At 43.9% G+C, this 22822-nt stretch overlaps 1 protein-coding gene across 1 annotated transcript in view; it reads right to left on the reverse strand.

The window, feature by feature from the left end:
- UBE2V2 (ubiquitin conjugating enzyme E2 V2) overlaps nucleotides 6046-22822 on the reverse strand; it is a 31160-nt gene continuing 14383 nt past the window's right edge. Inside the window, 3 exon segments of the mRNA NM_001243391.1 lie at nucleotides 6046-6938; nucleotides 16198-16323; nucleotides 21721-21869. Of these exon segments, the coding sequence (NP_001230320.1) occupies nucleotides 6792-6938; nucleotides 16198-16323; nucleotides 21721-21869 (422 nt within the window). The 3' untranslated portion in view covers nucleotides 6046-6791.

Raw genomic sequence — 22822 nt, forward strand, 5'->3', positions numbered from 1 at the left:
GGCAGCTGCTGCTCCAGTTCAACCCCTTGCCTGGGAACCTCTATGTGCCGCAGGTTTGGCCCTGAAAAGCAAAACGAACAAACAAACATAAACTCTGAGATATATACATGTGTCTTTCTCCAGACGAGGTTTTCAAGAATAGGTAATACTGGTGTCATTCAATGAGTGGGAAGCCTTCTGCCCTGTTTTCGGAAGCGACTGTGAGGAATCAGTATGAATTTTTCTTAAACATTTGGTAGAAATCGTCGTGGGCTTCTCCTTGTGGGAAGAGGTTTTTTTTTTTCCGTTTGGAATTTTTTTTTTAATTACTAACTCAATCTCCTTCCTTGTCAGAAGCCTGTTCAGGCTTCCTATTTCCTCCTGAGTCTGTTTGATGGCTCACATCTTTCCAGGAATTCTTCTAGGTTACCTAATGTGTTGGCACAGGGTTCTCTTATAATCCCTTTTATTAGAGGGGGTGCTTTTTGACAAGATTCTTCCAGGTGTGTGGATGGGCAGGTGAGGGAGCTCTGACTCTGTCCCATTTGACATGAAGAGAGAAGGTCCCCAGGTTGTAAGATCTCTGGAAGTGGGGGCAGAACAGCAGCAGGAGGTGACAAGGCCTTGGGGAGGCGAGGCTGAGGAGTCTGGGAAGGAGGGGCTGGGAAGGAGCCTGCGGAAGGCAGCCAGCCTCTGGTGGCCCAAGGCTGAGGGGCCAGAGGAGCCAGGTGCCGTCCCCACCCCTAGTCCGACCCTCCAACCCCCCCGGGTGGGCACACCTGCTCGACACCTCTTACCTGGTGAGCTCACCTGGGCACCTGGGCTCAGGGACCCAGTGTTTCAACTGTGCAGCGAGCACTCAGCAGGGACCCTCCTCTTCAGGATCCGGGCCTCCTCCTCAGGCCACAGCCGGGAGACACGAAGGCCTCAGGGGCTCCCCGGGGACAGGCGGGCGCCCTACGGCTTGGCACTTGCGCCCAGTCCCCGGGGCAGGGGCGGCACGGCCGCGCGGGAGCCGCATGGAAACTCAGGCGGGGCACGAGGGCGGCTCAGTGCCACAGCCCCTGCGTGGGCCCCAGTGAGGATGCTTGCACCCACGGTCATGCAACACAGAGCAGCGCCCCAGGAGCACTGACAGGCCGAAGGGTGGACCAGGGCAGCAAGGCCCCCAGCCTGGGGCTGCAAACGCCCTTCGAGAGGCTCTTCCAAACCAAGCCTGTTTTGTGCTCTTTCCAGCCCATCACCCAGGCTGCCAGAAGCCCATGGACAATTCCTGCTCAAGTCCAACTCTGTGACTTGCTAGTCATTCCTCCGCCATGAAAGCCCTTTTGCCCACTTCCAACTTCATCCATGTTTTCTCCCCAGAAAATTTAGACATTTTGTGTTTTCTCCATAAAAGTAGGTTGTAAGCATTCGGAGAGGAGAGCGCGGCCACAGCTACCAGCAGGCTCTGCTGTGTACTAGGTGGCAGGTATGAGGAAAATTCTCAGAGGAGAGTCAGTTGGAGGCTTCTCCAAAAAGCCCTGTCTATGGTGAAATATCACAGCCATCTAGAAAAGTACACAAAACAAACATTACAGCTCAGTGGAATCAACACCTCTCAGTTCGCAGTGACCCTCCCTTGACCTCTTGGTAACCCGGATTCATGCTTTTCTTTATGGTTTTGCCACATAAGCATGATTCTTCACCAAAAGAGGTCAGGTTTGCTGGGTTTTGGTTTTTGTTTTGTCTTTCTAGGGCCACACCCACGGCCGATGGAGGTTCCCAGGCTAGGGGTCCAGTTGGAGCTGTAGCCACTGGCCTACACCACAGCCACAGCAACTCGGGATCCTTTTAACCCACTGAGCAAAAGGCCAGGGATCAAACCCACATCCTCATGGATACTAGTCGGGTTCGTTAACCACTGAGCCACGACGACAACTCCCTGTTGGCTTTTTAAAACACAAATAGAATCACAGAGTACCCTGGCCGGCTGCTCTCATTCAACTCCTTCAGGTCATTGCGCGTTGACATTTGAAGGAAAGCAAATGTTTCCGGCAGTGCTGATAAACCTTTGCGTGGGTCCCAGGGCTCAGCTGTCACTATCACCTTCCCCACCTGTTCCTTGGCACTTGGCATGGATATTGGGGAGTGAGTGGCTCTGCCTTGGGGGTGCGTGTCTCTGACTTTAACAGCATGGATGTTGGGGAGTGAGTGGCTCTGCCTTGGGGTGCGTGTCTCTAACAGATGACGCTTCCACACGCAGTCAGCATAAGCTCTGGGAGCGCCACACTCTAACTAGCACTTGGTGTGATCATTCTACAATTTTATTTTTTTTATTTTTTATTTATTTATTTATTTTTTTGGTCTTTTTGCTATTTCTTTGGGCCACTCCCGCGGCATATGGAGGTTCCCAGGCTAGGGGTCCAATCGGAGCTGTAGCCACTGGCCTACGCCAGAGCCACAGCAACGCAGGATCCGAACCGCGTCTGCAACCTACACCACAGCTCACGGCAACGCCGGATCGTTAACCCACTGAGCAGGGGCAGGGACCGAACCCGCAACCTCATGGTTCCTAGTCGGATTCGTTAACCACTGCGCCACGACGGGAACTCCCCATTCTACAATTTTAAACGCTAGAGCTGCATCAACAATAACGCACTGCACACTTTTTCTAAAGTTTCTTGGCCACACAAGTTGTATATACCATCTTCTGTGATTTGTTTACTAACATTCATTTTTCTATGGGGTTGTCTTTCTTGATTTTTACCTATAAAGTTCTTCTAATTATTTGCAATTCAAATTCCTGCTGGCCCTTCCATTTTCTTTATTGAAATTTACAATATCGTGTTAGTTTCGGGTGTACAGCAAAGTGATACGTATATATATTTTTTTCTTTTCCATTATAAAAAATTATAAGATACTGAATATAATTCCCTGTGCTATACAGTAAATCCTTGTCTATTTTTATATAGTGGTATGTGTCTGTTAATCTCATACTCCTAAATTTATCCCTCCTCCCTCCCCTTTGGTAACTATAAGTGTGTTTTCTATGTCTGAGTCTGTTTCTATTTTGTAAATAAGTTCATTTGTACTATTTTTTAAATTCTGCATATAAGTGATATATACATCACTGTCTTTGACTTACTTCATTCTTCTGAAGTATGACAATCTCTAGGTCTATCTATGTTGCTGCAAATGGCATTACTTCACTTTTTTGACTAATATTCCATCATATGTATGTACATCTTTATTCATCAATCTGTTGATGGATACTTAGATTGCTTCCACCTTTTTGCTACTGTAAATAGTGCCTCTATGAACACTGGAGTGCATGTATCTTTTTGAATTAAGAGTTTTCTCTGACTACATACCCAGGAGTGGGAATGCTGGATCATAGTTCTGAGTTTTTTAAAGAATTTGTACATTTTACCTATTTTCAAATTTATTGGCATGAAGTTGTTCATGAATCCTCATCTTTAGCCTCATGGCCTCTAAAGATTTTTGATTTCTGATATCATTTGTGCCTTCTCTTAATGCCTTTTTTCTTTTTAGTCGTTTTGTCTTTTTAGGGCCGCACCCACGGCACATGGAGGTTCCCAGGCTAGGGGTCCAAACGGAGCTCTAGCTGCCAGCCTACACCACAGCCACAGCAACTCGAGATCTGAGCCGTGTCTGCAACCTACACCACAGCTCACAGAAACACCAGATCTTTAACCCACGGAGTGAGGCCAGGGATCAAACCTGCAACCTTATGGTTCCTAGTCGGATTTGTTAACCACCAAGCCATGACGGCAACTCTGGCAATTTTAGAAATCTTAACAAACCAAACCTAAATTTGTTGGTTCTGTTTTTTTTTGTTTTTGTTTTTTGTTTTGGTCTTTTTAGGGCTGCACCTATGGCATATGGAAGTTCCCAGTCTAGGGGTAGAATCTGAGCTACAGCTGCAGGCCTACACCACAGGCACAGAAGTGCCAGATCCTTCACCCATTGAGCAAGGCCAGGGATTGAACCCACATCCTCATGGATACCAGTCAGGTCCCTTACAGCTGAGCCATGATGGGAACTCCAAGTTTCTCATTTATTAATTTCTATTTTTATCTTTATTTCCATCCTTCTACTTTTCTTGAGCTTAATTTTGTCTTCTATGACTTCTTGATGAATGCTTAGATGATCAACTTTCAGCTCTTTGAATTTCAAGTACTTTTTTTTTTTTTTTTGTCTTTTTTTGCTATTTCTTGGGCCGCTCCCTCGGCATATGGAGGTTCCCAGGCTAGGGGTCGAATCGGAGCTGTAGCTGCCAGCCTACGCCGGAGCCACAGCAACGCGGGATCCCGGGATCCGAGCTGTGTCTGCAACCTACACCACAGCTCACGGCAACGCCGGATCGTTAACCCACTGAGCAAGGGCAGGGACCGAACCCGCAACCTCATGGTTCCTAGTCGGATTCGTTAACCACTGCGCCACGACGGGAACTCCTCAAGTACATTTTTAATCTATACATTTTTCTCCAAGCAATATTTTTGCTTCATCCTACAGTTTCTAATATGCAGTATTTTTGTCACCAATTTAAAATATTTATAATTTCCATCGTGATTTCTCCATTAACCCAGAGGTTATTTAAACACATATCACCTAGTGTCTAATCCAATCACATTCTGGTTATTTCGCTACGATCTCCATGGCTCAGCTCAGAGACAAGAGTAAAGATCAGAGCACTTCCAAGGAATCTTTATTCTGCAGTTGGTGGGGCAGTTTTCTGTATTTGCCCCTTAGGTCAAGTTTGCTAATCATGTTCAAATCTTTCATAAACTTAATGGCCTGTGTTAGTTACAGGGAGAAATGTGTTTGTATGAATGAATCTTTTGTCTTAAGGATGTATAATTTTCTATTATTTTTTTCTGCACCTATTTCAAGGCTATATTTAGGTGGGTACAAATGTAGAATATTGCTGCCTCCTAGTGATCAGGCTGCTTTATCTTCAGCAAGGCCGTCTCTGTACAATGTCTGCATTGTGTATCTTCCTCCATCCTTTTATTTTCAACCTTTCCATATCCTTTTTTAAAACAGCTTTATTGAGGTAGAATAAAATAAAACAGCATACTTTCTTTTTTCAGCTGCACCTGAAGCATATGGAAATTCTGGGCCAGGGACTGAACCTACGCCACAGGTACAGTAACACCAGTTTCCTAACCCACTGCACCAGGCTGGCGATTGAACCAGAACCTCCAGAGACAAGCCAGATCGTTAACCCCCATGCCACAGCAGCAACACCAGCATACATTTAAATGGTACAATTTGATAAATTTCACATATATGTGTACATAAATGAAACCACCCCACAACCAAGACAATGTATCCAGTATCCTCAAGTCTCCTTACGCTCATTTCTAACTTCTCCCCTTCCAACCTCCCATCACCAGGCAATCATTCATCTGTAGTTATGATAGATTAGTATGCATTTTCTAAAGCCTCTTAAAATCATATGGTATGTACTTTTTTTTTTTTGGCCATGCCCACGTCAGGGGTGTTTGAGAAATCTATCCTTGGTACCTGTCCACCCTTCTCTTTTCTTCAGTGAATCCCTAATAAAGAGGCACTTTCAACCAAGCAGTAGACTCAGGTGCTTCGAGATGAAAAACGGTGACACAAAGCCTCAAGTCACTCTGGTAAAAAGCAGAGCACAGGTGAACTTTCAATTTAGAATTACAGGCAGATGGTAAGTGGGATGGACAAAATTAATCCCAGTTATATTAAGAGCACTGAGGGAAGAAGTTATAAAGAAAAAATTGAATGTATAGTTGGAGAATTTGTAATCTATAATTCTGTAAGAATTGCTAGAACTCAAATATATTTGTGGTGAATTCGAATTCAGAACATTATACCTGCGCTTCCTCCTCCTAACAAGAAATTAAACTAAGTAATCTGTTCTCTGAAATACTTTGTAAATTTCAACTCACAAGACGTATACAACATAGGATAAATAATAAACAGTGTGTATAAATGAAAAGCTACAATATTTCCAACTTTTGCTACCTCAGCAAATTACCATATACATACTTCATCAATATAATAGAAATGGCACAGTTTCTGAGGACACGTTCCACATTTTATTTACAATTTAAGACTAACTTTAATCTCAAAATCACATATCCATACACCTATTTCCTTTTTGTTGATTTCACTTAAACATAAATGCATGGTTTGTCCAACAAAGACTGTAAACAAATATTTACCACGTCTGTTACATGGAACACACAGGAACAGCTTGTAACAGAAGTTCAGCCACTTCCCCCACGACATTTTTTATTATAAATACAGGTATCAAAACAATCCTGAACATATTTTTGATACTACTAGTAGTCAGCACCCATACCGCTTCAAAAATTAACACATTTTGTGACAATATTCATTGTACCTGCTACTTTAGACAATTTCAACCGAAGCTCTTTCACTAAGCAAGATGGACACAGCACGCCCCTTCAGTTCTTCCCTCTTGAGATTTTCTCCTTTTCAGAAACACACCTGCTTCCACAGCCCTCTGACACTTCTTGCCATGCTTTCACGTGTAAACCTGAGCTCTGTTTTGAGTACTCCAGGTTAGGCTTAAATGACAGTGCCTTAGCAAGAAAGAAAAATGTGCTGCATATTCCTCCTGCTACCCGAAAACATACTGGGTGTACATATATTAAATATAGTCTTACAAATGTCCAGGTCATGTTCACCAGCTGGAATTATCTTCATGTGTGGGTATTTTGCATCGTGATATTTGATCAAGACATTAACATGAGTAGAAGGTTGTTGATTTAAGACAAGTTTCAGATCCACTAAAATTAATTGTTGTATGTTTGTCCTTCTGGTGGCTGTGGCAGCTTCATATTTTCTTTGGACATCATTAGACGTCTTAGCTCCTGAAGTACAACTTTAATGCTATATGAATTTTGCCATTTTGCTAACACTGGTATGCTCCGTGCATCCACCTGAAAAGGGGCGGAAAGAGTAAAATTAACTACCAAGTTCAAAGTACTTTGGCACCAATTTACTAGACATATTTTATTTTATTTTATTTTTTGTCTTTTTGCTATTTCTTTGGGCCGCTCCCGCAGCATATGGAGGTTCCCAGGCTAGGGGTCCAATCGGAGCTGTAGCCTCCGGCCTACGCCAGAGCCACAGCAACTCGGGATCCGAGCCGCGTCTGCAACCTACACCACAGCTCACGGCAACGCCGGATCGTTAACCCACTGAGCAAGGGCAGGGACCGAACCCACAACCTCATGGTTCCTAGTCGGATTAGTTAACCACTGCGCCACGACGGGAACTCCCTGTGTCCTTTTTTGTGTGGTGCTTTTCTGTGAACACCAAGGGCACTTTGGTCCTCAGAAATAAATGGCATAACTACACTGTAAACATATGTAACAATTCCTTCTCCATGAGGTAAGGTCAGACGGCTCTTTTCCATTTCCAATACTACCACCCTAAGTCTGAGCAAACCTCCTCTAGGATCTAGGAAAGAGCTTTGAACCCAAATTCAGCCTGCAATCTCTCCCCAGTGCACACTCCAAACTGTACTGAGTCCTCCATGGTGGGAACCTGAGAAGGTGGGGCCGGAGCGCCTGCAATACCTCCCTCCCAAGTACCTGCCGTCACTCAGCCAGTCTGACAGTTCCCTGGAAAACCCCAGAGACAAGGTTTCTCCTTGTCTGACTTCAGAACTCACTCACTGAGGACCACACACCTCCACCCTGGCATTTGTCAAAAATAACCAATGCCAATCGTTTAACAACTCAGAGAAACAACTACTATGGAGAAAACAAATAAGCAGCAAGGATATGTTGTACAGCACAGGAAAAAAGCCGTTATTTTGTAATAACTTTAAATGGGGTGTAATTTATAAAAATACTGAATCACTATGTTGTACATCTGAAACAAACATAATATTCTAAGTCAACTATACTTCAACAAAAACTAAAAATTTGAGGGAATTCCCTGTGGCTTAGCAAGTTGGGGATCGGCTTGTCACTGTTGTGGCTCTGGTTGCAGCTGCACCGCAGGTTCAATCCCTAGCCTGGGAATCTCTGCATGCGTGAAAGTGGCCAAAAAAAATTTTTTTTTAATTGTTTAACACCTCTGCTGCCTGAGGAGGCCATGAGAGGGCAAGCAGGAAGGTGATCAAAAACTTCCCAGGAAAATCTGGCAAATGAGACATCCACAAGGGCTTTGAAATGTTCCAGCAAAGGCTTGTGAATCTAAAAGAGCCTGTACTCAGGCTCAAAAGACCTGAGAAAGCCATAAACTCTTACCTACAGTTGGTCTTGAGTAACATATAATAAATCTGATTATGCACCGTAACCAAGTGGAATTTATCCCAAAGTGCAAGGTTAGTTCAATATATAAAAATCAATCAGGAGTTCCTGCAGTAGTGCAGCAGGTTAAGGATCTAGGGTTGCCGCAGGTATAGCTCAGATTTCATTCCTGGCACAGGAACTTCCCTATGCTGTGCATGCGACCATAAAAAAATAAAAATAAAAAAATAAAAATCAATGTAATAATTAAGAGAACAAAGAACAAAAACCATGATTATCTTAGACACAAAAAAGCATTTAACAAAACCGAAGAATCTTTCATGATAAAAACACTCGGTAAATTAGGTATATCAACCCGATAAGGAGCATCTATAACAAATACACAGCTAACATCACACTCAACGAGGAAGATGGAGCATTTTTCCTCTAAGATAAGGAACAAGACAAGGCTGTGGCTGCCAACACTGCTATTCCATCAACACTGAGCTGGAGGTTCTAACCAGTAATCAGGCAAGAAAATGACACAGGAGGTACTGAATAGAAAGATGTAAACCCGCCTCTACATGCAGATGACATGACCAGTGAAGAAACTACTAGAGTGTTAAGCTACAGCAAGGCTGCAGGATGCAGGGTCCATACACAAAACCTTGTCTGTATACTTGCAATGAACGAGCTGAAAATAAAATACCCACTTACAATAGGATAAGAAACGATGTAATACATAGGTATAGATTCAAAGAAGTGTAGGATATGTAGGCTGAACACTGTAAAATACTGTTGACATATCAAAGCCCAAAATAAATGGATGGACCTCCATGGACATGGGTCAGAAGACTTCATGTTGTTAAGATGACAATACTCTGCACATTGATCTACAGCATTCACACAATCCCTATCAAAATCTCAACTGCCTTTTTTTCCTGCAGAACCAGACAAGCTGATCCTAAAATTCATATGGAAATGCAAGGAATCCAGAACACCCAAAACAACATGAAAAAACAAAGTTCTTTCAAAGCTTACTGCAAAGCTGCAGTAATCAAGAAGGGTGGCACATACATAGGAATGGACATACAGATCAATGGAATACGACTGAGAGCCCAGAAGTAAATCCATGCATATACGGTCAAATATCTGAACAGAGTGCCAACCATGGAGAAAAGACAGTCTCTTCAACAAATAGTGCTGGGACGACTGGACATCCATGAGCAAAGGAATGAAGCTGGGCCCTTAACTCACACCATACGCAAACATTAACTTAAAATGGATCACTGACATAAACTAACAGCCAAAGCAATAAACCTCTAAAAAGGAAACAGAATTAAATCTGTAAGACCCCAGATTTGACAGTAATTTCTTAGATATAACACCTAAATACTTCAAACAAAAGAAAAAGGAGAGAAACTGGATATTTAAAAACGTTTTAAGTTTTGTGCTGAAAATATCAAGAAAACAAAGAGACTTGGGAGTTCCTGTGTAGCACAGCAGTTAAAGGATCCAGCGTTGCCGAGAGCTGCAATGTAGGTCACAGATGCAACTCAGACCCATTGCTGCCGTGGCGAAGGCTGGAAGCTACAGCTCCAATTCAACCCCTAGTCTGGGAGCTTCCATGTGCCACAGGCGTGGCCCCAAAAATAAAGAAAAAAAGGAAAAAGACAAGACAACCCACAGGATGAAAGAAAATCCATGCAAATCAAATATTCAATAAGGGCTCTTTTTCAGTAAAGAACTCTTAGAACTCGATAACAAAAGCCAAAGTGCTTAATGAAACTGTGTGTGCATCACATGGTGGTAGGCAGCTGTTATGGACTGCGTGTCCATGTCCCCTGAAGGTGTATGCACAAACACTAACACCCACAGAGCAGCGCTGGGAGCTGAGGACTCTGGGAACTAGTTAGGTTCAGATGAGGACACAGGGATCAGAAGAGACCAGAGCAGAGTTCCACAGTGGTTAACAAATCCGACTAGAAACCATGAGGTTGCGGGTTCGATCCCTGGCCTTGCTCAGTGGGTTAACGATCCAGCATTAACGTGAGCTGTGATGTAGGTTGCAGACGCAGCTCGGATCCCTCGTTGCTGTGGCTCTGGCATAGGCCAGTGGCTACAGCTGCGATTAGACCCTAGCCTGGGAACCTCCATATGCCGCAGGAGCGGCCCTAGAAAAGGCAAAAACGACAAAAAAAAAAAAAAAAAAAAGAAGAAGAGACCAGAGCTTGCTTTTCTTCCTGTATGGATTTAGCAGGAAGTCAGTGCCTTACAACCCAGAGTGGAGGTCCACCAGAACCCGAGCACACAGGCACCCAGAGCTTGGGCTGCCCAGCCCCCACACTGCGAGAAATAAGTTCACGGTTTAAGCCGCCCTGGTTTATGTTGGTTCTGCTACAGCAGCCCAAGCTGAGAGCAGCTTTCCTAACAGCTCCAGTCTTTGGATCCTCAACCCAACACACATGCCTACCTACGTGTGCCCTTCCTCGACCATGGGCCACACCTAGCAACTGTTTCCAAGGACACGGTACTGGGCTATCGCGCCTGGTATTAAGTCACAAAAACACTCCAGCTTCCATCTGGCTCTTATTTGCTCTCGCTCACCTGCTTTGCAGATGGAAACCAGCTGCCGAGCTGGGAGCTGCTCTGTAGACAGGCCTATACCACAAGGAACCAAAGGTGCCCCCTGGGCAACAGTGTATGAGAAACTGAAGCCCTCAGTCCAAAAATCAGCTACAAGGAGCTCCTGCCACGGTACACCGGGACCAGTGGCATCTCGGCAGCACTGGGATGTGGGTTCAATGCCCAGCCTGGTGAGCTGAGGATCCCGTGTTGCTGCAGCTGCTATGGTCAGATCTGATCCCTGGCCCAGGAACTCCATATGCCATGGGGCAGCCAAAAAAGAAATAAAATAAAACAAAACCTAAGAACTGACAGCTGCCAACAAGCAAGTGAGTTAGGCTGGATCCTCAGCTGGACATTCAGAAGAGACCCCGGCACAGGCTGGCATGCCGACTGCAGCCTGTGAGAGACCCCTAGCCACAGGCCCAGCTGCACCCACAGTCCTGCCCACAGGGCCAGGAAAAACAATAAATCCTGTTGTCTCAGAAGGATCTGAATAGACAGTTTGCCAAAGATGGAAAAAAGGGGCGGGGGGGGGGGAAGAGGTAAAAAGGTACTCAATGTTATCAGCCTAACCCGGGGAGTGCAAATCAAACACCAACGGAGCATCACCTCACACCCACTAGAGTGGCTGGAGTCAGAAAGATACGAGCTGGCAAGGATGTGCAGAGGCTGGAACCCTCGTCACTGCTGGCAGGAAGGGAGAGCAGAAAGTCCTCTCTGAAAAACAGTCTAGCAGCTCCTTAAAAGCTAACACAGAGGAACCATATGACCCAGCAATTCCACTCGTGGGTATGAACCCAAGAAGGGAAAATATCTGCTCACAGGAAACCCAGCAGACAAATGTTCACAGCAGCATTCCTCACAACAGCCAACAGCGGAGAAAACCCGCAAACCCATAATGTGATGAATGAATTAACAAACTGTGATCTATCCATGTAATGGAATTATTTATAGCAATAAAAGGAAGTACTGATGCTACTACATGGATCAACCTTGGAAATATGTCAGGTGAAAGAACCTAATCACAAAAGAACACATATTGTATGATTCCATCTACAATAGGCAAATCTGCAAGCTGAAGACCAGGCCACCTACCCCACCTTGGGCCCCACCTCAGTGAATGCCCTAGAGCAGTGCCACTCAAAGAACCTACCACGGAAGAGCTCCAGGCCTGGACCTTTTACTGGCCCATCACAAGATAAACACATCAATTTAACAGAGAAACTTTTACCTTAAAAACCTAAGCTTGGATTTTCTCCTTTTCATCTTCCTAGTAATTCATTTTCATTGTACTTATACAAATACTGATCCCAGAGTTCCTGCTGTGGCTCAGCAGGTTAAGAACCCAACCAACATAGTATCTATGAGGAAGCAAGTTCGACCCCTGGCCTCACTTAGTGGATTAAGGATCCTGCGTTGCTGTGAGGTGTGAGTCACAGATGCAGCTTGGATCCGGTGTTGCCATGGCTGTGGTGTAGGCTTGCAGCTGCAGCTGTGATTCAACCCCTGGCCCAGGAACTTCCAGAGAGAAAAAAAAAGAAAAAGAACCCAGCACTGTCTCTGAGGCAGTGTGGGTTCAATCCCCAGTCTCGTGCAGTGAACTGAGGATCCAGCATTGACGCAGCTGTAGTATGGGTTGCAGATGCAGCCTGGATTTGATTCCTGGCCTGGGAACCTATATATGCCATGACACCACCCCCACCCCCCATCCCAACACACACAAGCTATTTCCAAAGCAGAAACAAATACTTCCAAGCTGTAAAGTTAAATGATAGTAAACCAAGTAACTGCAAATCCTGTGAAATACCAACAGAGTGGCGGGAAGGGATGAAGAGGGAGAAAGAAGGAAAAGAAAAATCCTGTCAGAACAAATCTGCATCTTATGAGTCCATGATAAGGCACTAACCTCCAAAGAGTAGGCCTCATGGGGTAAAGACCAGTAAACCAGGCAGTGATAACTGCCCACAAGGAATAACCACTTAGCTGTAAACCAGTGCTCTAGGGTATAAGAATACTTGAGTAAGAGTCTTCACTGGGAGTTCCTAGTGGCTCAGAGGTAATGAATCTGACTAGTATCCATGATGCAGGTTCCATCTCTGGCCTCACTCAGTGGGTTGGGGATCTGGCACTGCCGTGAGCTGTGGTGTAGGCTGCAGACACGGCTCGGACCTGGCGTTGCTGTGGCATAGGCCGGCAGGTGTAGCTCTGATTTGACCCCTACCCTGGGAATTTTAGGGTTTGGCCCTAAAAAACAAAACAAAAAAAGAGTGTTCACTGAAGCAATCTTTTCAGTAAAAACTGAAAACAACCTAAAGGCCCAGCAAGAGAAAAATGGAAAATTAAACAATAGAAAGGAACAATCTAATCTGCACGAGTATGGATGAAGTTCAAAATTCACTGCCGTGAGTCCACACAAAAGTGACACGCCGCAGAGGTGTATGCAAACATGCACAGTAAAAGCACAATCATGCATGGAAATGATAAACACCACATCTGCGATTCGACTGTCTCTGAGGAAGGAGGAAAGGGAACTTGGGAAAGGCACCAGCAGAGTTAACTATTTAGAATGCAGTCTTCTCCCATCCCCTCCAAAAAAAAAAAAAAAAAAAAAAAAAAATCTGTTACAAATAAGATAAAAGTGTTAAGATTTGAGGAATGTGGATTTCTCCTGTGGCACAGTAGGTTAAGGATCTGGTGTTGTCACTGCAGCAGCCTGGGTGCTGCAGAGGCTCAGGTTCTATCCCTGGCCCAGGAACTTCCACATGCCTTGTGTATGGCCAAAAAAAAAAGAAAGAAAGATTTGAGATAGGTCTATGGAGGATGTTGGTTATATCACTCTCTAAAACTTGCCTGTATGTTAGAAATAATTCTTTTAAAAACACCAGAAATGGAAAAATAATCAATTTACAGTAAGTGCTACATAGGAAAAGAAGAGTGACTGTAACAGAATAACAAAGGTACAGGATTCAGACTGGGGATCAGGAAAGACTTTTCTGAGAAAGGAACATTTACACTGAGAAGTGAAAGCTCTAAGGATCAGCCCAGGGTGGGGGTAGGGGGTTCCCACATGGTGAACAAAAAGTGCAAAGGTCCTGAGGCCAAAGGAGAGGTGTTCGGGCAGCGTGCTCATGAGACCCTAGAGTGCGGGCAGAGGGTGAGCAAAGGGGGCTAGGCCCTTATGGGACATAACACATAGGAGCACTAGGACACAGCTTCTGCCCCAGGTTCCTCCAGCTGCTGGCTTCATAAAGCGTGGAGGGGTGAGAAGGTAAAACCAGAGAGGCCGTGCAGGGTGCAGACAAGCGATAATGGCCAACGTTCCTCTGGGACCCCCCACATAAGGAGAAAAGTAAGACCGACTCAGGTTACACTTTCAACAAACACTAACAGGACAATGACAAGGGGTAGAGAAAGAGAGGCACAGAAGGAGGTAAACGTCCAAAATGGACAGGAAGCCCACGAGATGAGATGAACGCCTTAGAGGTGGGCGTGAAATTTAACCCTGAATTTCCTAGTTCCCACAACAACACGGAACCCAGCTTGAATTATTTAATTTGCAGTCTATGATATGAAAACAAACCAGCAGCTGAGACGAGCAGCTAGTCCTGGTAGAAGAATTTAACAAAAGTATCCTCTTCATAAAGGCAAAGTCATATGTCATAAAAGAAATTCCCAGAGTTCCTGTCGTGGCGCAGTGGTTAACAAATCCGACTAGGAACCATGAGGTTTCAGGTTCGATCCCTGGCCTTGCTCAGTGGGTTAAGGATCCGGCGTTGCCGTGTGCTGTGGTGTAGGTCGAAGGTGTGGCTCGGATCCCGCGTTGCTGTGGCTCTGGCGTAGGCTGGCAGCTACAGCTCCAATTAGACCCCTAGCCTGGGAACCTCCATATGCCGTGGGAGCGGCCCAAGAAATGGCAAAAAGACAAAAAAAAAAAAAAAAAAAAAAAAAAAAAAAAAAAAAAAAAAACTCCCTAAACAATATCCTTTCTGTAAATTCAAAATGTTTCATAATCCCACTTCCATCAACTCTAATATTACTTGATATAGAAATAGCACCTTGTAATTTCCAGAATAACGACTGAAAGACCAGAAACAATGAAAACTGAGAACTGCCATTTCAAAAGCAGGCAAGAAAGAAGAAATGTGGAAAAACAAAAAGCACAAACAAAATATGATGGTTCAGTGAAAACTGAATGCATTCAGCATACTGCACAATAAAGGTCAGCGGGTGGATGCCCTGTTAAGTCACACGAAGGGCAGACTGGCAGCAAGGGCTGGCAGGCCCAGGGCCGGGAAACCCAATGACCTTTCTCCAGCCAGCGTCCTGCTTGTGTCCAGTGGACCCAGCAAGGAGGAGCCAGCCCACCTGGGGCCCAGCTGTGGGCCTGCACCCTGGGACTGGGGCTGGGGCTGTAGGCCTAGCTGTGTGCCCAGGGCCCGGTTTGTTGCCAGAAACACGCTTCCATGCAGGGGACTGAGCACATTAAGTAAATACTCGGGATAAGGGGAGCTAGGGCTTGAGCACTGCAGGGGCACTGCAGATATGGGAGCCTGGAATGTGAAGTAGCCCTCATGGTTTGGGATGGACGGTGGATGACGGAAGAGAGAAGGGGAAGTTAAATGCACACATGGGACACATGGGGTGAGACTGAAAGAACATAAACGAATGTCCAAGACATTAATTGCTGTTGCTGGAGACAGGAACACAGGGGCTGAAAGAGGGCGCACGCAGAAGCTAACGTAATGGTGACCCCGTACTGGAGTGACATCCTGCTTCCCATCATGAGTCCTACCCCTGCGGGTACTCTCAAAGGGCAGATCCTGAGCAGGAACCAGGACTCATAGGGAAACCCAGCTACATCCACTAACTTGAGTGAGTCAGGCGGAGCCTGTCATTTTGATTTGTCTGCTTTAAACAGACAACCACACTCAACCGTGACCATCTGCTCCCATCCAGACACACTTGTTCCTCCAAGAAAAGCCTCCTCTTCATGAATAGTCAGCCTTGTAATCTCACCAAACATACCTTAACCCTAAAGAAAAATAACATTCAAAGAGAAATAATGACCATCTTTTCACTGAGTAAGGAGTCAACCTACTGAATAGTAAAAATATGACCAGTGAAGAAACAAATAAAACCCCAGAAAGGGTGACCATCACATCTGTATCATAACACAAGGTCCTAAGGGACAGGTCTGTTCATAAGAGAAAAACAACATAAACTGCTTCACACTTTCAATAAACAAAGGGCTTTTTTCTGTTTTAACTTACTCCTGACTATATATTTATAGGGTTATATGAGAATAATGAAAATGACTACTTTAACTTACCATTCCACTGGAATTATTTATTCCATTCATATTAATTTTGGTTACAAATCTAACTGATGGAGGAGCTTCTGGGTATTTAGGTCCGCATTCTATTTTCAGGCTATATATTCTGTTTTCATAATTTGTCTGGAAAGCAAACATAGTAACAGTAATATTGAAGTGTTAATAAAGAGAAAAAGTACAATATAAATGCACCTCATATTACCACGCATATGATCAAGAATTTACTTTTACACTTTTTTTTTTTTTTTTTTTTTTTTGCTTTTTTAGGGTCAAACTTGTGGCATACGGACGTTCCCAGGCTAAGGGTCAAATTGGAGCTGCAGCTGCCGGCCTACACCACAGCCACAACAACATGGGATCTGAGCCTTGTCTGTGACCTACACCACAGCTCATGGCAATGAGGGATCCTTAACCCACTGAGTGAGGTCAGGGATTGAACCCACATTCTCATGGATAATAGGTTCATAACCCACTGAGTCACAATGAGAACTCCACTTTATTACAAATGTATTTGATCTATATGGTTAAAAGAAAATGCAATGAGTATATTAAAAGTAGAGATTTTATAAAATTAAATAATTCCAGGCTTCCTCTGGTGGCTCAATAGGTTAAGGATCCAGCATTGTCACTGTTGTGGCTCTGGTTATTGCAGTGGTACAGGTTCGATCCCTGGCCCAGGAACTTCTGCATACCACAGGCATGACCAAAAAAAAAAAACAAAAAAAAACAAAAAAAAAAAACTAAGTTAATTCTACAAAGTAATATCAAAATGATCAGAACTTGCTTTTGTGGTATAAACAATACCCTTAACAAATTAAAAGGAAAAAACAAACCATTTAAATTCAGATTTTACTAAAAAGTTCACTTTGTAGGGTGTTCCTGCTGTGGTTCAGTAAGTTATGAACCCAACCAGTATCCCTTAGGACACAGGTTCAATCCCTGGCCTCACTCAGTGGGTTAAGGATCCAGCCTTGCCCTGAGCTGTAGTCTAAGTCTCAGACACAGCTCAGATTCGGAGTTGCTGGGCTGTGGGGTAGGCCGGAAGCTACAGCTCTGATTTGACCCCTAGCCTGGGAACTTCCATACGCCGTAAGTGCGGCCCTAAAAAGTAAAAAATAAAAATTAAAAAAAAGTTCACTTTGTGGCTTGACTTGACTTGTGTCACACCCCTAGAAAGGGTCCCATTTGTCCAGGACAATTCTGTTTATTCTCTTTTCCCCGTGTTAACTTTTTTTTTATATTTCTGTTTGATTGATTCTGCTTCTTTTTAGGGCTGCACCCACTCATATGGAGGTTTCCAGGGTAGGTGTCAAATCGGAGCTAGAGGTGCCAGCCTATGCCACAGCAACACAGGATCTAAGCCGTGTGTCTGCAACCTACACCACAGCTCACGGCAATACTTTAACCCACTGAGCAAGGCCAGGAATCGAACCCGCAACCTCATGGTTCCTAGTCGGATTTGTTTCCGCTGTGCACCACGTTGGGAACTCCTCCCCTGTGTTAATTATTAATAATGTTTCTTTACATTCTCAAAAGAGTCTGGCTGAACAATCAATTATATGGTTACCCCACTAATAGGCAATCAGTACTTTCTAGCAAAAGGGAAAACATCGTATTATACCATTGTATAGCACTAAAATAATTAATTTATGCCTCTCATTAGTTACATTTACATTATTACTTCATTAATTTTGTGGTTCATTAAATTCCATTACCTAAATTCAGAGTTACAACAGCCAACTTTTATGTTTCCACATCATTTAAAAATAGGGTTTCTTGGAGTTCCCATGTGGCCTAGAAGGATTCAGCATTGTCCCTGCTGTGGTCTGGATTCAAGCCCTGGCTGGGGAGCGTCAATGTGCCATGGTGCAGCCACAAGCAAACAAACAAACAAAAACAAGTTTCCTGAGAAGTTGAACATCATCATTTTATACAACAGCCATTTAAAAACTACCAGACTTGATGCTTCTACATTTTTTTTAGTGCTTACTTTCACGCCTATAATTTACTCTTCTTTATCCTTATGGCTTTTGTTCACTTGGTAAACTTATTAGTATACAATTAAAACAAGACAGTCAAAAATAAATGAAAGCGACAAATTTAAAACCTGTTGACTCCTGTATGAACCTAGGGAAAAAAGCAACTAACTATGTGTAGATTTCACTTAATCCCAACTGAGCCCAGCTTTCTCCCCCTTAAATAAGAGTCCTCCCAAGCAGAGGTCAAAGCTGAGGTATTAAACAACCATAATTTTAAATGTATGCAGGGAGCTCCCTGGTGGTCTGGGAACTAAGACCCCACATCAAGCCACTGTATGCCATAACCAAAAAATTAATCAATAATACCTGAGAAATTCCATAACGTTAAAAATACTCAAAGTACGTGGAAACAACCAAAACTCTCATACTCTGCTTGTGTAGAGAATGGTATAACCATTTTGGAAACAATATGGCATTTTTTGATAAAATAAATAAGCATACACCTCCCCTACTGTGCAGCAATTCCATTCCTAGACATTTTATCCAAGAGAAATGAAAACAAACCTACAGTCAAAGACTTAGAATCATAGCAGCTTTAGTGGGGTTTTTTGGCCACACCCATCACAAGCCACGTCACAGTTCCCAGGTCAAGGATCAAACCTGCACCCCAGAAGTGACCTGAGCCACTGCAATGACACTGCCAGATCCTTAACCCGCTGCACCACAAGAGAACTCCTCAAAGCAGCTTTATTTGTAATAGCCAAAGAGTACTGATAAACACACGATGGCATATGCATACGATAAAATCCTACTCAGTAATAAAAAGAAGCACACTGGGATTTCTCCTGTGGTACAGCAGTGAAGGATCTGGTGTTGTCACTGCACTGGCTTGGGTTGCTACTGTGGTGTGGGTTCAATCCATGGCCAAGGAATTTCCACATGCGACGGGCACAGCAAAAAAAAAAAAAAGAAAGAAAAAAAAAGAAAAGAAAAGAAAGAAAAAGAAAAAAAAACACTATGGGAAATAGCTGAATCTGAGATATTATGTGAGGTCAAAAAAAAGCAGACCTCTAAGCACACAACTGCATGATTTCACTTATTTGTATACAATAAGGTATCCACAACTTGTTCTTTCTACAACAGGTGGAGGAAGGTCTGGGGTGACAGAAATGTTCTCTACCCTGACAGGGGTGTAGGAGACAAGGTGCCTTTGTCAGAATTCTTGGTCAGACTTATTATGCATGTTACTATATGCTAATTCGACCTCTCTTTTTTTTTTCTTCTGGTCTTTTTAGGGCCGGACTTAGGGCATATGGAGGTTCCCAGGCTAGGGGGTCTAATCAAAGCTGCAGCTGCCAGCCTACACCACAGCCGCAGCAACTCGGTATCTGAGCCACGTTGGCAAAGAGGACCTCTAAAGTTTCATATATTTTTATTTTATTTTTTATTGAGCTGCACCCATAGCATATGGAGGTTCCCAGGCTAGGGGGTCTAATCAGAGATGTAGCTGCTGGCCTACACCACAGCCACAGCAACCCCAGATCCTTAACCCAATGAGCGAGACCAGGGATAGAACCCGCAACCTCATGGTTACTAGTCGGGTTTGTTAACCACTGAGCCATGACGGTAACTCCAAGGTAGGAATTCTATTATCCTAACTGGACACAGACACCTGAAGCTGGGGACAAAACTGTTCTCAATCTGGCACCTTCCAAAGAGGAAACAACTGAGATGCCAGCCCCTGCAGGTTTTACTCCAAGGCAGCTGAGTGAGCGCTGGGGCCAGTCACCTGCACCCAGCCCCATAGACCTCAGTGAGGGAGGGTGGGCCTGGAGGGACGTTGCCTCTCAGGTTGAACCCTCCTGCTTCCTCCTGCCCCAAAGGGAGGGAAGCGACCTAGGACGACCTCTCACCACCATAGAAAGGCAGTCAGCCACACCCTATCTCTGGGCTCCCTGCAAGCAGACTTATCTCACCCCTATCCTACCCTACAACAGCCCTGGCTCCCACTGGGTACAGCCTGGACACAGGAGGTTCCTGAGGCTCAATGACACCAGGAAGACAGCTAGCCTGGGGGTCTTGCTGGTGACCCCAACTGGGTAAGGGATACTAGGTATGGGACAGACCACTAGATCACTGAGGGTCTTATATACAAGCTCCAAAACACTCTTAAAAGTCCATTAGAGGTAGTAACTGGAGAAAAACCAAAGCTAAATAATTTCAAATTTACACTTCACCCAGCTCAGACTGTCCGATCTTCAAGCTATTCATTATATAAAAATGTTCATAAGTTAAAAGTACTTATTTTTACCAAACAGGCCATGGTGATACTGTTCACAGGCAGTGAAAAGTCAAGGTTTTCACTACAAATAATTATAAAGTTATAAAGCATCAAGAAGTCTATAAACATTTCCTTCTTCACGTCTTACAGAAAAATCAGAGCAGTGGGGAAAAAAGGGAATTTATTATTTAGAACACAAATTTTGCAAAGGAATACCAGAAAATACAAAACACACATTCATTCATTCTCTAAAGTTAACACTGCTAATTACCGGGTCATTTTTCTTTTGTAAAAATCAGAAGGAAATATAAACTCTACACAACAGCAAAACAGTTGAAAAGCTCCCATCACAGGTAGCAAACACACAAACCAAAGACTTAAACTTCGAATTTATATTTTTTTTTCAACAAGTCAAAAAGCAAACAATACATATTTCAAAGACTCACTGCAGGGTGTGCAGCACATGGGGCCTTTGAGGAAAGAATGCAATGTAGAAAAAAAATTCCCAATCTGAACATGATTTTGAGTAAAAATAAAAAGTTAGAAACTTGAGAAAGACCCAAGAATAAAACACAATAGGGCCTGTTGCCAACGACACTAGAAAACATTCAAGAATCAGCCTTTTCTACCTATTTAATGGATGAAGATATCGAGGCCTGGGACACGTACATGGTGAGTCAACCGTCACTGGCCAAGATCGATATGCACTTAATACAACCAGTTTAGAAACCCGGCAAAACACACAGTGGGTTAGTCACACGTTACACCGAGATACACTGCTTGCTCTTCCCGCACGCCCCTCCAATTCCTCATCTTTTCTCCTCTCTATCTGGAATGTTCTCCAGCCCCATCACCACTTTCTGAAATCCTACCAGTCAGTCCTTTAAGGCTCATTCCAAAGGCAACTTCCTCCACTCTCCACAGCCTTCCTCAATCATTCCAGCTAGAAGAAACATAAAGTCCCGCAGTGAACTTTCTCTGCCAGATTCTGAATGTTCAGAATCTGTCATTTGTACTCATTTCTTCTCCTCTACTGAACTGCAAATATTTTGACAGCAACAATCTTATCAGTCTTTTCCCCCCAATCCTCCAGAAAATCAAGCATCAATAAATGCATACAAAATAAATAAAAAGTGAGGGACTGTTTCAGTTAGAAATTATCATAATCATTTATTTTGATATCAGTATTATAAAATAAAATGCTTACTCTAAAGTGACAATAAATATTAACAGAAAAAGTATGTAATTTACAGCACTGACCCTTGGTGGCCCAATAATCATGCCTGTCCACCTTGTAAGTGTCATGTCTTCGTCATCTTCAAGGCCCCAGCTAACCGTACCATCGCCTACTCCTTTTTGTCCTTCTTCAAGTTCTTCCAACAAGCGAAAATTACGAGGAACTTTAACTCCTATACAAAAGAATGTCAATGTAAATGTAAAAAGCTCATAATTATAAGGACTACACATATTCAAATTCAGCTTTTCCCGAATTAACCTTTATAAATTATTACCCAAAAGACAAAATTCCCTTTAAAAAGCATTCTGTCCCAGAAAATGCTGAATCTAAAAACCTTTCAAAATGAAAACACTAGAGAAAGCATGTACCAAACATTGACAGCAGTACCAAACCGGTACCTCAACTCCTAATCATTCCGTTTTATACGGACATAAATCACCCTAAGAGAATCATTCTAAGTGATTATTTTCCATAACGGAGGTTCTGTTCCTAGTCAAGAATGCTGCATCAAATAAATGGGCAGGACCAGAAAGTTCAAAAAAGCTTCATTTCATTAACATATGTTCTCCAATGACCTTTAAAGAATACAGCTATGTTCCACCTGTAAAAGTTTACTAGAGGGACCCTGCTAGAATGCAGACCCCACCCTGGGCCCCCCACGGGCTCCTTCCTGCAGACATGCCTACTGACCACAAGGGCCTGCATCCCCCGTCAGCAGGTACAAGACTGGAGAGCCCATTTCCTGGAAGACATAACCTCCTGGTGGAAGACATGCCTTTCGCCTCCTGGCCCAACCCCACGATGTTTTCACAACCCGTCATTCTGAACCCTTTAGCTCTATTTCTAAAATCTTAACACAGAATCTTCCTCTCTACCTAGAGACCCCCGCCTTTCAGGGTCTCACTGACCCTGGTCTTTGCCACCACTCTGATCTCCAACCCCTGGAACCAACCAAGATTCTTGGGCTTTATCACAACCTGTCCCAGAATTTACTGGCCTGACCTCTCCAAAGCATGGATCCTGCAGCCCTCTGGTTCTCAACAGCACCTAGCAAGAGACATCCTCCACCCCACTGCACAAGTCTTGAAAACCCAGAACCTCCTCTCTGACTCTGGAGCACTTCTT

This window comes from Sus scrofa, chromosome 4 (assembly GCF_000003025.6).
Source record: "Sus scrofa isolate TJ Tabasco breed Duroc chromosome 4, Sscrofa11.1, whole genome shotgun sequence".
Classification (NCBI taxonomy): domain Eukaryota; kingdom Metazoa; phylum Chordata; class Mammalia; order Artiodactyla; family Suidae; genus Sus; species Sus scrofa.